The sequence below is a fragment of the Amblyraja radiata genome, chromosome 19 (genome assembly GCF_010909765.2).
Source record: "Amblyraja radiata isolate CabotCenter1 chromosome 19, sAmbRad1.1.pri, whole genome shotgun sequence".
In the NCBI taxonomy this organism is placed as follows: domain Eukaryota; kingdom Metazoa; phylum Chordata; class Chondrichthyes; order Rajiformes; family Rajidae; genus Amblyraja; species Amblyraja radiata.
The window spans coordinates 81,474-95,669 of NC_045974.1; the positions used below are offsets into that span (position 1 = coordinate 81,474).

The window sequence follows — 14,196 nt, forward strand, 5'->3', positions numbered from 1 at the left end:
ATGCCAAAGGGAGCATTCAACATGGACCTTCAATCAGCCAAACTGACCAAGCTCACAGCTGCACCTTATCATGTATCTGTACTCTGCAAATCGATCTACTGTAATCATGTATTGTCTTTATGCTGACTGGTAGCACGCAACAAAAGCTTTTCACTGTACCTCAGTACATGTGGCAATAAACAAAACTGAACCTTAATTAATAGGGGTGTGGGGAAGGCAGGATAATGGGGTTAGGAGGGAGATAGATCAGCCATGATTGAATGTCAGAGTGGAGTTGATGGGCCGAATGGCCTAATTCTGCTCCTATCATTCGCTTGGGTGTTCTCCCCCACGGGACAGGAGTGCAGGAAGAACATGAGGAACCACACATTTCAGCCACTGGTCACCTTCCCCCTCACTGGTAGTCTCCCCCTCACCAGTTATCTCTCCCCTCACTGGTGGTCTCTCTCCTCCCCCCAGTCTCCTTCATCATCAATGGTCCCTCGCCTCCCCCTCGCCGAGCAGCGTCAAACGCCGAGCGGAGCCGAACATTGCCGAGCGGAGCCGCGCGTCGCCGAACGTCGAGTGGAGCCGAACATTGTCGCGCGTCGCCGAGTGGAGCCGAACATTGCCGAGCGGAGCCGCGCGCTCGGCGATATGGAGGAGGTTGTCGGTCGGTGCAATGTCCGGGCGGGCGAGCGAGTGTTGGTGTCGCCACTCGGCGCTCAGGCGGCGACGTCCTCCGAGGGCGACAGGAAGCGGGAGCAGGAGAAGCTGTCCGGGGTGGTGAAGAACGTCCATCGGAAACTGCGCAAGAAATATCGAGAGGGTGAGGAGAGGAGGGGGGTGGGGTGGGAGCTCGGACAGCCCGGTTGTGGGAGCTCGGACAGCCCGGTTGTGGGAGCTCGGACAGCCCGGGACCCCGCTCGGACAGCCCGGTTGTGGGAGCTCGGACAGCCCGGGCCCGCCGCTGCCGCTGGTCCCTGCGGCCGGTCACCGAACCGCCCTGCCTCCCATCTTCACTTTTTCGCTGCAGCTCCATTTTCAATCCTATCTCATTACCGATTCTCTGTCTGCGACGTCGTTTGACGAAATCCCAACAGTTTGCAGGCGGTTTGATCGACGTGATCTTTAAACCAACAGCCCACGTCTTTAGCCATCTCTTCAGTTTCCTTTCCCAGTAAATATCTTCTGAAATTTACTGGGAAATCGGTGTACATCAGTGTAGAAGAGATGCCCTATCCATAAATTATTCTTACAGTAAGTTAATTAGATACTTTTGTGTATGAAGAAGGGTCTCAAAGAAGTCTGAAGAAGGGTCACGACCCGAAACGTCGCCCATTCCTTCTCTCCATAGATGCTGCCTCACCCGCTGAGTTTCTCCAGCATTTTTGTCTACCTTTGTGTACGTTCAAGTAGTTTGTAAATTATAATTTGTTTTTTGTGATGGCTAATCTTTTGATTTATAGTGGATTGCCTAATATTTTGCTCATTTGCCGAATTAGTAGCCAAGGCTACTTACTGAACATAGAACAAATCCTAATAGAACTGTAACATTCATTAATTGCCAAAAGAGATTGTATTTATAATCCGTTTTGGAGAGTTGTAAACAGATTCGTGTAACGGTGATAGGAATCGGTTGTGAGGAGGTTTGGAAATACGAGTTTTCACATTTACTCTTCTTCCAGTAAGTTCAATGCTACTTTATTCTCACCTGTACCAAAGTATGTTGAAATTATTTTTGCCTACAATTCAGTGGCAATCCAACTGTATTAGCGGAGGGGCCTAGGGGGGGGGGGGGGGGGCATTTTTTTAATGGCAAACATTAGAAGTTTAGTTGAAAGGAATTCATATTATCAATGTCAGTATGGGAAAGAGCAGCAGTAGTTACTGATTATTCAGTTTGAAGAAGGGTCTGGACCTGAAACATCGACTGTCCACAGATAGACTGTCCACAGTTTCCTCCACAGATGCTGCCTGACCCACCGAGTTCCTCCAACACTTTGTGTTTTGCTCAAGATTCCAGCATCTACAGTTCCTTATGTTCCTTAGTTACATCCATGATTGAATGATGGAGTAGACTTGATGGGCCGAATGGCTTAATTCTACTCCTATTCCTTATGACCAGAGATAGAGAGATTCTTGATTAGTACAGGTGTCAGAGGTTATGGGGAGAAGGCAGGGGAATGGGGTTAGGAGGGAGAGTTAGATCAGCCATGATTGAATGATGGAGTAGTCTTGATGGTCTGAATGGCCTAATTCTACTCCCATCACCTATGACATTTTGACTCGTATCTACTTTGGAAAAGATAAGGGGGATCATCAACTTCAGACAAGTTTTGTACCAAGAGACTTCCATAGATCATCTCCATAGATGTCTATAATTTATCTTTCAAATTGCATCCTCTTAAACTCAAGACAAAGTTGTGGAGTTGTCCATAGATCATACCTTTCGAGGTTCATTAAAGCTCACATACATACAGAAATGCAAAACATAAACTCGCCTGTAGATGCAAAAGGTCGTCCACCTTGTGTGGACACCACCATGTACGAACAAGCTCCCATAATACAGATAGTTTTGCAATTAAGCATGTTTTCGTAATGCTAATCGGATATAATGCGAGCGATGAATTAGGGAACACTGATTATGTAAGTCAAATTGGTTATAATGTGATGTTGATTAACTAGAAATCCAGTTAAAAGGTACTTTGGAAATTGACAAGCAGAAAAAATGCTGTCATCGGTTTCTTGTAACTTCCCTGCAGTAATCTGACACCATTGTCTCTTAACAACACATATGCTACTTTAACAGTGGGTGGTCATTGAAATTGAACAGCAGTTACTTCCAAAAATCCTATAGCGAGCAAGATAGTCCACTCCTGCTAAATCCAATGGGCTGACGTGTAGTATGTAACGTGGGTCATTTTTTTCGGCCAATTCAGTAATCCCGACCCAACTTTGGCTATCCCTCTTGCAGTGTAATCAACGTTGCGGGGGAACAGTTTCTGTTAATAAATTATTATTCTGTTAATATTTTTTAATGTTTTAAAAAAAAATGTTTTTTTTAAAAATTATTTTTAAATGGCTCATGTGCTGTGTTTGAGTTGATGTTTGTATTAAACTTGCACTCTGTAATTCATCTAATCACACTGTTCACAACTGTGATATTTGGTAAAATAATAGCAATATGAAGATTCCAGTTGCTCTACTCTTGGAATGTTCCTTATTGTTTTTTAATGTTAGGGACAACATTACATAAAAATACATTGCAAACCTCCCCGCAACTTTACCCTGGCGTCCCAGCCATGCTGATCCGGGCCAGACTTCCCACACGCTGTGGAAGGAACATAGGCATCAATGATCCGCTATAGGGGGGTTGCACGTAAGGTCACCGGGTCATAGGGCTTGACGCACTGAGCCGCTCAATCCATCTGGAGGACATCGCAGTATATGTTGTTAATACGCGAAACGTGTACTTTCCTACCTGTTAAAAAACGCCAAAATGGTGAATTTTTGTGCTGTAAAAAATTGGGGAAGTCGGGATTAGCGTGAGAGACATGTACCCAACTTCAGAATTCCAAAAGTGAAGCGAAATGAAGGTAAAGAGAAGCGAGAGCTGAAGGGACAACAACAGCTAAAGTGCTTGGTGAACATTGGCCGTGAGGATATCGAAATTGAAAATATTGGGAATTATCGCGTTTACTCACTGCATTTCATCAACAGTAAGGCATTATTTGTGTTTTTTCTTGATTCCTTTGGTATCTAAAAAGTCTCAGAAGTGATAAATCTGGCTGTAAAATTTAAAAATCGCCCATAAAAGAAAACGCTTCTGAAGCTAAATTTATCATTTAAAAAATCTCCAGACTTACGAGTGGTGTGTGGAAAAGTAAGTCTTCTATCATTATGCTATTGAGATGTATATTTTGGCAAATGATAAAATGTCCTGACACCCACTCCCTTTCAATAGGATATTGTCAATTTGCTGAGGTTGATTATGTCCAATTAACAGCTAACAATTGTGCCATTCCTTGGCTTGCATCTGAGTAAAATGTAATTCAAAACCCACGTATGGTTTGTGATTTTTAATTATAAATTTTGCTTCAGAGGTGTTTTCTTTTTGTATGTAAAAACCCACGAGAACCATGTGCGATTTTAATATTTTACAGCCAGATTTATCACTTCTAAAACTTTTTAGATGCCAAAGGAATCAAGAAAAAACACAAATAATGCCTTCTGTTGATGAAATGCAGTGAGCAAACGGCCAATGTTCGCCAAGCACTTTGGCTGTTGTTGTCCCTTCAGCTCTCGCTTTTATCTACCGTCATTTCTCCTCACTTTTGGAATTCTGAAATGGGACAAATGTCTCTCACGCTTATTCCAATTGCCATAATTATTCACAGCGCAAACATTGACCATTTCGGCCGGTTTTAGCGGGCCCACTACGCTGGAAACAATGGTCAGTGCTTACCTGCAGTTCATCGCATGTACTCCAGTTGGCATAGCGTAGCAACAGTACGGGTCATGGGTCGTGACCTGACTGCCGTGCAAACTCCCTATAGGGTCATTGATAAGCATCTTTTTGGTTTTTATTGTGAGGCAGAGAGGCAGAAAGAAAATGAGGAGAAGATTTTTACCAAAGATCTTTGATTTTTACGAGGATGTTTCAATAACCGGATTCCGTCTCTGCACTAGTATCTTTGCTCCGCTATGGGATCTTTGGTGCGGAGACGGAAGCCGGTTACGGAAATGGGGCCGAAGATTACCCATAACTCTGCCCATGACCGTACTACGTCTTTTTCGTCGAGTGGATTATCTTGCTCACTATAGGATCTATAGGAGTAAATGGGTCCTTTTCAGAATGGCAGGCAGTGACTAGTGGGGTACCGCAAGGCTCAGTGCTGGGACCCCAGCTATTTACAATATATATTAATGATTTGGACGAGGGAATTGAATGCAACATCTCCAAGTTTGCGGGTGACACGAAGCTGGGGGGCAGTGTTAGCTGTGAGGAGGATGCTAGGAGGCTGCAAGGTGACTTGGGATAGGTTGGGTGAGTGGGCAAATGCATGGCAGATGCAGTATAATGTGGATAAATGTGAGGTTATGTGGCAAAAACAGGAAAGTAGACTATTATCTGAATGGTGGCCGATTAGGAAAAGGGGAGATGCAACAAGACCTGGGTGTCATGGTACACCAGTCATTGAAAGTAGGCATGCAGGTACAGTAGGCAGTGAAGAAAGCGAATGGTATGTTAGCATTCATAGCGAAAGGATTTGAGTATAGGAGCAGGGAAGTTCTACTGCAGTTGTACATCCTAATCTGAGGAAAGACATTCTTGCCATAGAGGGAGTACAGAGAAGATTCACCAGACTGATTCCTGGGATGTCAGGACTTTCATATGAAGAAAGACTGGATAGACTCGGCTTATACTCGCTAGAATTTAGGAGATTGAGGGGGGATCTTATAGAAACTTACAAAATTCTTAAGGGGTTGGACAGGCTAGATGCAGGAAGATTGTTCCCGGTGTTCGGGAAGTCCAGAACAAGGGGTCACAGTTTAAGGATAAGGGGGAAGTCTTTTGGGACCGAGATGAGAAAAACATTTTTCACAGAGAGTGGTGAATCTGTGGAATTCTCTGCCACAGAAGGTAGTTGAGGCCAGTTCATTGGCTATATTTAAGAGGGAGTTAGATGTGGCCCTTGTGGCTAAAGGGATCAGGAGGTATGGAGAGAAGGCAAGTACAGGATACTGAGTTGGATGATCAGCCATGATCATATTGAATGGCGGTGCAGGCTCGAAGGGCCGAATGACCTACTCCTGCACCTATTTTCTATGTTTCTATCTTTGATTACTTCTATCTACACTTGTGCAACCATATTTAACAACAAATGGTGCAACAAATGGTGCAACAACTTTGGACGCTACCCTACCCACTTTCACTTAGTTTGTTGACTGTCCCACATGAAAACATGGACCTGCTGTATGTCAATGTTAAAGAAGCTTACAGCTCCATAGCCCTTCCGCTACTGGGAAGATCCGACCACAATCTGGTTCAACTTCTACCCAGGTATAAGCCAATGGTCCAGAGGCTGCCTGTGAGGTGGCCAGGGCTGTTTTGAGATCACAGACTGCAAAACACTATGTAGTCCCGATGGAAAGGACATTGATGGACTCACGGACTGTGTTCCCAGTTACATAAATGTGGATTCTGTGTGGATAACATTGTCTCAGGAGACTACACTGTTTCTCCAACAACAAGCCCTGGGTCATCAGCGACATAAAGGCCCTTTACCAGAAGAACTGGGGTACTGATTTTAGATGATCAGCCATGATCATATTGAATGGCGGTACTGGCTCGGGGCCAAATGGCCTACTCCTGCACCTATTTTTCTACGTTTTGATGGGGTTTTTTCCTAAGAAGAGGGCCTTCAGGAATGGTGACAGGGAAGAGGTAAAACGGGTACAGAAAGATCTGAAAGTGAGATTAAGATAGGGCAAGAACGATTACAGGAGGAAGCTGGAGCTGCAACATCAGTAGAACAACATGAGGGAAGTATGGAGCGGTATGAGAAGCATTACAGGCTAGAAGATGACCAGTGGCCTGGGGAGGGAAAGCAATTTGGACTATGCCAACGAGCTAAACCTGTTTTAAAAAAAAATAGATTTGATGGAGGGGCCTCTGCTCACCCTCCCCCGTGCTCCCCGACAGACTCTCCCCTCAATCCACCTGGTCCACTTCCTCTGCCCTTTCTTTGTCGCGCCTGACCATCAAGGCTGAGCAGTTGAAAGAGCTGAGCAGATTCTGCCCAGGCAAAGCCACGGGTCCTGACGGGTACTCAAGGCGTGTGCCAGCCAGTTGTGCGGAGCACTCGCATATCTTCAGCCTGAACCTGGAGAGGGTTCCTGTGATGTGGAAGACATCCTGCCTGGTTTCTGTACCAAAGAGGACCCAGCTCCTCCAATGACTACAGACCGGTGGTGCTGATCTCACACATCATGAAGTCCCTGGAGAGGTTGGTGCTCACTCACCTGCGACCCCTGGTTTAAACGCTAACTGGAACCCCTACAGTTCACTTACCAAACAAAAGTGGGGCTGATGCTGCCATCATCCACCTGCTCCATCGTTTCTATGCTCACCTGGATAAGCCGGGAAGCACTGTGATAGTCATGGCGAAGATGCGAGTGGATGCTCCATTGGTGTCCTGGATCACCAACTACCGGTCTGGACAACCACAATTTGTCAGGCTACAGAACTGTGTCTCGGACATGGTAGTGAGCAACACAGGGGCCTCACAGGGGACGGTCCTCTCTCCCTTCCTGTTCACCATCTACACCTTGGACGTCAGATACAACTCAGACTCCTGCCACCTGCAAAAGTTTTCTGATGACTCTGCAATTTTGGGCTGCATCAGTGAGGGGAGGGAAGCTGAATACAGAGGTGTAGTCAACAACTTTGTTGCATGGTGTGGGCTGAATCACCTGCAACTGAACATCAACAAGACTAAGGAGTTAGTGGTGGACTTGAGGAGGAGAGGAACAACCCTGTCCCCGGTCTTCGTCAAGGGTGCGGATATGCAGTTTACCAAGGAGTACATGTACCTTAGAGTTTACCTGGACAGTAAATGGACTGGTCCAGGAATGCTGAGGCACTGTATAAGAAGGGACAGAGCTGTCTGTACTTCTGAGGAGGCTCTGCCCTTTCAACGTCTGCAGTATGATGCTGCAGATGTTCTATCAATCGGTCCTGGCCAGCGCCTTCGCGGTCATGTGCTGGGGTAGCAGGGTGAAGGCTGTGGACGGCAACAGAATTAACAAACTTATCATGAAGGCTGACTCCGTCCTGCGAGTGGAATTGGATTCACTGGGAGGTGGTCTTGGAGGGGAGGATGCTCCTCAAACTGCGGAGCATCTTGGACAATACAGCTCACCCGCTCCATGACACACTGGTCAACCTGAGGAGCACCTTCGGCAACAGACTGGTTCCACCAAGACACAGCACAGAATGCCACAGGAGATCATTTCTCTATGTGGCTATCAAACTGTACAACTCCTCCTCCTTCTGCTGTGGGGTAGACTCACTCCCCTTCCCCAGTCTTTGCACATCCCCAATCCTGAACTTTCTACTCGTCACTTTAGTTTCACTTTTCATGTATCTCGTTGTGTTTTATGACTGTTGCCAGACCAATTTCCTTCCTGGGATAAATAAAGTTCTATCGCATCGTAAACGTTATTCACTTATCGCGTATCTGTAAAATGTGAATGGCTTGATTGTAATTATGTATTGTCTTTCCACTGACTGGTTAGCATGCTACAAAAACTTTTCACCGTACCTAGGCGTGTTTCATGCATCATTTGTTTTACGACTGTTGGCAGACCAATTTACCCCCGGGATAATTAAAGTTCTAATGTATCGTTAAGTTTAGGAAGAAACAGCAGATGCTGGTTTACACTAAAGATAGACACAAAATGCTGGAGTAACTCAGCGGAACAGGCAGCATCTCTGGATGGGTGACATTTCGGGAAACAGACTCTTCGGCCCACCGAATCAGCACCGACCAACGATCCTTGCATACTTACATTATCCTAAGCATACTAAGGACAATTTACAATTATACCAAGCCAATTAACTTACAAACCTGGACATTGTTAGTGGGAGGAAACCTGAGATCCCGGAGAAAATCCACACAGGCCACAGGGAGAATGTACAAATTCCATGCAGTCAGCACCCGTAGTCAGGATCGAACCCGGGTCTCTAGTGATGTAAGGTAGCAACTCTACCGCTGCGCCACCATGCCGCCCATAAAACCATGTTCTATTAAGCAATTTATTTTCCAGGTATTTGTCCTTTTAGCTTGCAGCAGCAAAAATAAACTTAGTGTATTAAAATGACCTTCAATTTTTGAAAAATCTGCAGGAAAAATAACTTTATAATTACACGTTTGAAACACTAGACCATACCACCCTTTCGACACAATTGTTTTGATAATGTGATTTTCTATTATGAGGAGTCAGCAGTGTAACTATTACGTTATAGTCAAACTACTTATATTAAATTCATGTCCAACAAACATATTGGTTCCTGCAAATTACTGAACTAGTTTCCTCTCTCCATTTTTAACAATTGTTCTCTCTTATAAGGTATGTGCTTTTGATGCCATTCATTACAATACTGTGGTTGGGTGATTATCACATCAAATGACTTTTGTATATTTTCTGACTTGCGGACAAAATTGACCTGTGGGCGTCCAGGGACGGCCTGTGAAGTGTTTTCAAATTGAACGTGGAATTATAAAATCCTGTGTTTATTTGTATTAAACACACTAACTACAGGTACTTCACTTTCTTTTAATCTAAATCCAGTCGAAATGATTCTACTAGCAGAGTGCTTTGCATTAGACAATAGACAATAGGTACAGCACCGCCATTCAATGTGATCATGGTTGATCATCCCCAATCAGTACCTCGTTCCTGCCTTCTCCCCATATCCCCTGATTCCGCTATCTTTAAGAGCCCTATCCATCTCCCTCTGGAATTCTCCCTCTTCGATTCCAGAGACCCGGCCTCCACCACCCTGTGAGGCAGAGAATTCCAGACTCTTTGTGTGAAAAAATGTTTCCTCTTCTCCGTTCTAAATGGCTTACCCCTTATTCTTATTCTAGACTCCCCAACATCGGGAACATGTTTCCTGCCTCTAGCATGTCCAAACCCCGTAATAATCTTATATGTTTCAATAAGATACCCTCTCATCCTAAACTACAGAGTATACAAGCCCAGCCGCTCCATCCTCTCAGCATATGACAGTCCCGCCATCCTGGGAATTAACCTTGTGAACCTACGCTGCATTCCCTCAATAGCAAGAATGTTCTTCCTCAAATTAGGGGACCAAAACTGCACACAATACTCCAGGTGTGGTCTCACTAGGGCCCTATACAACTGCAGAAGGACCACTTTGCTCCTATACTCAACTACTCTTGTTATGAAGGCCAACATGCCATTCGCTTTCTTCACTGCCTGCTGTACCTGCATGCTTACTTTCATTGACTGATGAGCAAGGACCCCCAGAACCTGTTGTACTGCCCCTTTTCCCAACTTGACGCCATTTGGATAGTATTATGCCTTCCTGTTTAGCTACCAAAGTGGATAACCTCACATTTATCCACATTAATCTGCATCTGCCATGCATCTAATCACTCACCCAACCTGTCCAAGTCACCCTGCATTCTCATAGCATCCTCCTCACGGCTCACACTGCCACCCAGCTTTGTGTCATCTGCAAATTTGCTAATGTTACTTTGAATCCCTTCATCTAAATCATTGATGTGTATTGTAAATAGCTGCGGTCCCAGCACCAAGCCTTGCGGTACCCCACTAGTCACTGCAATTATGAAAGGGACCCATTAATCCCTACTCTTTGTTTCCTGTCTGCCAACCAATTTTCTATCCATGTCAGCACTCTACCCCCAATACCATGTGCCCTAATTTTGCCAACTAATCTCCTATGTGGAACTTTATCAAATGCTTTCTGAAGTCCAGGTACACTACATCCACTGTTTCTCCCTTGTCCATTTTACTCGTTACTTCCTCAAAAAATTCCAGAAAATTAGTTAAAGCAGTCAAGCATGATTTCCCCTTCATAAATCCATGCTGACTCGGAACAATCCTGTTACTGCTATCCAAATGTGCTGTTATTTCATCTTTTATAATTGACTACAGCACCTTCCCCACCACCGATGTCAGGCTAACTGGTCTATAATTCCCTGTTTTCTCTCTCCCGCCTTTCTTAAAAAGTGGGATAACATTAGCTACCCTCCAATCCACAGGAACTGATCCTGAATCTATAGAACATTGGAAAATTATCACCAATGTGTCCACAATTTCTAGAGCCTCTTCCTTAAGTACCCTGCGATGCAGACTACCAGGCCCTGGGGATTTATCAGCCTCCAGTCCCATCAGTCTACTCAACACCATTTCCTGCCTAATGTGGATTTCCTTCAGTTCCTCCGTCACCCCAGATCCTCTGGCCACCAGTACATCAGGAAGATTGTTTGTGTCTTCCTTAGTGAAGACGGATCCAAAGTACCTGTTCAACTCATCTGCCATTTCCTTGTTCCCCATAATAAATTCACCCTTTTCAGTCTTCAAGGGTCCAACTTTGGTCTTAACTAATTTTTTCCTCTTCACATACCTGAAGAAGCATTTTGGTAATATACTCTGCAATTAATAGGTATGTTGCAAAGCCTACCTGAAGCGTGGCTGAAAATCTGTCGCTGCGGGTGTGCGCGATTTTGGCGCCGTTTAGAGGGGGCGGGTTTAAAAAGCGATTTTTTCTAGGCTGTTCAAATCGAAGATGTTCAGCCTAGTTAATTATTAACAAAAAATCGCTGGAAGACCCCGTCGCAAAAGCTATTATTAGTTTTAAAGGCCTCGTAAAATAGTTATAGTAGTTTAAAAATCAATCTCTAAACCCGCGACCACCAGCAACCGCAGGGTCTCATAAAGCAAATATCTGAAGGTATGCTGTATATTTTTACATTAAAAAGGGCTTCTAAAGATCCCTTTATACAAAGTTTAATATTGCGAGTAGCTCATTTTGGGCCCATTATATCCCGCAGTATTTTTCTGGGCATTTGGGGCACAAATCTAGCGCAATGTGAACGTTCTAAACCAGCGCGTTCACAGGATCCCACTAGAAAGCTGATTTAAAATGGACATTTATTTACAGCAATTGAACACTAAATTCCTTCCATTTTGTCTATAAATTAATGTAAATGAGATTTAAAAATCATGTTTTATTGTGAATTATTTGTGAATATTATTTGGACATTTAGGCTATTTAAAAATGTTAATCATTTATTAAGAAATGGATAGATGTTTAGATCTAGTAATTGAAGTCTGAAATTAGCTACAATTAGGTAACTAACTAATTATATGCTTTAATTTCAGGTCATCCAAGTAAGATTATTTTATATTTGTTTCAGAATGCTTCAATCTATGATAACTGAAAAATTCATTCAGTTCTCTTAATTTTTAAGAAAGTTATGGGCTTTTGACTGTTCACGATCACAGCTTTTTTGTTATGTCCATAGAAAATCAATAGGGAACAAGATGCTCATTTCCCAGTATGAAAATGGCCATAACTTTTTAAATACTTGAGATATGAAAGTGAATTAGGTGTCAAATTAAACTTATTTTTATGCTTTATCTGATGGGATAAATTGCAGACTTGATTTTTAAAATCTCAAAATTTTGTAACATTGCTACAATTAATATTTACACAATATTTAGAATGGTTACAGAAGGAAAGGAGGCCATTTGAATCGCTCACTGAATCTGTGGTGTGTATTAATAATATCCTAATGCAGCAATATTTCCCAATGTTATTAGTGTTTGTAGCAAGAGGCACAGCAACTGCACGTGTTGATTACCACTTTGAGTGAGTGAGGGGGAAGAGGAGGGAATTCTCTGCAACAATCAAGACTTGCGATTTCTATGGGGAGAACTTCCCCATTGTTTTGACATCTGCTTTTATCAGATGCCATATCATGGGGATTTGAGAGCCCGGTAACAAAGGTTTCTTCAATTTGGTTGAGCGACCAATCGGCATAAAGAATTCTCAAAGGCATTTCAAGAGTGCTAAATGGCTGAAACATTTATAGGAGGGAATTATTAAAAATGGCAAATTTAGCTAGTTCAAGGCCAAATAGTTTGCTTTGGCTTATGGTTTAAAATGCCACAGGGTTCTCTCCCAGGCTAACAATTTTCAGCTCAACAGGCTCTGATGAATGGGATGTTTTGCCTGTATGCCTGATGCCAGATTTCTGAAACAAATAATCTATGACTAGAGATCTTGTGAGGACAGCAAAAATACTGCAAGATACGAGGATAGTCAAAGCTTTCTTGACAAGATGTAATATTATTTTCAACTTGTGGAAATCCTGAACCCATGACTGCTCAGAATGGAGAAGGAACTTTGAGGACACTGAGTATCACAAATGTGTCAACTCAGGGAAGCACAAACGGATGGATGTACAATATTACAAACTACCCTCATGTAAATCTTGTCATACACTACTTACACCAGAAGAATTTGCACATCCTGTGTAGGACGTGTACACCACTACAGAAGCAAATGCAATGAAAAGTTCATTAAGAACACTTAACTAGGTATAATTTTGAGTTAATTTGTTTATAGCTTAAATTTGCACTAGTTCTAGTGATTTCTCTTGATTGCAGTGGAGTAGGTTCAAATATTGCATCCTATTGCAGTCAGTCAGGAAGCAATGATGACAAATGAAGCTAATTACATCAGCAGTATCACAGCAAAGCAAAGGCCAAGAACTCAGTTGCAAGTTATGTTGCACAAAATAATAGAACATTTTACCAGAACCAAAAGAATCACCAGGTTGTGTCGCAGGTATATCAGGTGGTCAAAAAGTATTTTGGCACTTTGGCCTTCATCACTCAGAGTATTGAGTATAGAAGTTGGGAGGTCATGTTGCAGTTGTATAAGACGTTGGTGAGACCGCATTTAGAATATTGTGTCCAGTTCTGGGCACCATGTTATGGGAAAGATGTCAAACTGAAAAGGGTACAGAGATCCCCATCCTAGATCAGTCCAATCAGGGTTGTGTCATCCGCAAACTTGAGAAGCTTGACAGAGGTGTCTGTGGAGGTGCAGTCATTGGTGTGGCGAGAGTAGAGGAGAGGGGAGAGTACGCATCTTGCGGTGCTCCTATGCTGAGCGTTTGCGGGTCCGATATATGCTTTCCAGCCTCACATGCTGCTTCCTGTCTGTCAGAAAGCTGGTGATCCACCGACAGAGGGGTTCAGGCACAGTCAACTCAGAAAGTTTGGAGCGTAGTAGCTCTGGCACAATGGTGTTGAATGCAGAGATAAAATCAATAAAACAAAATCCTCGCCTAGGTCCCCTGCGGTCTAGGTGCTGGAGGATGAAGTGCAGGCCCAGATTGACTGCGTCATCCCAGATCTATGCAAAATGCAGAGGGTCCAGCAGAGGGATTGTGATATTTTTCAGCTTGGCCAGCACAAGCCTTTCAGCGGTCTTCATGACTACAGAGGTCAGTGTGACAAGCCTGTAGTCATTAAGACCAGTAATCCTTACATATTTTTGGGTACAGGGACAATAGTGGAGACTTTGAAGCAGGCAGGGACAGTACATCTTTGCAGGGACTGGTTAAAAATGAGTAATTGGGTGTG

The 14,196-nt window shown here is 43.6% G+C and overlaps 1 protein-coding gene across 3 annotated transcripts in view; it reads left to right on the forward strand.

The window, feature by feature from the left end:
- Positions 1 to 587: 587 nt before the first annotated feature.
- Positions 588 to 14,196, forward strand: part of bmt2 (base methyltransferase of 25S rRNA 2 homolog) — a 53,810-nt gene continuing 40,201 nt past the window's right edge. Inside the window, exon 1 of one of the 3 annotated variants that reach the window (XM_033037373.1) lies at positions 588 to 808. In XM_033037373.1, the coding sequence (XP_032893264.1) occupies positions 637 to 808 (172 nt within the window). In that variant the 5' untranslated portion in view covers positions 588 to 636. The remainder of the gene's footprint in view (positions 809 to 14,196) is intronic. The other 2 variants (XM_033037372.1, XM_033037374.1) reach the window with 2 other exon arrangements.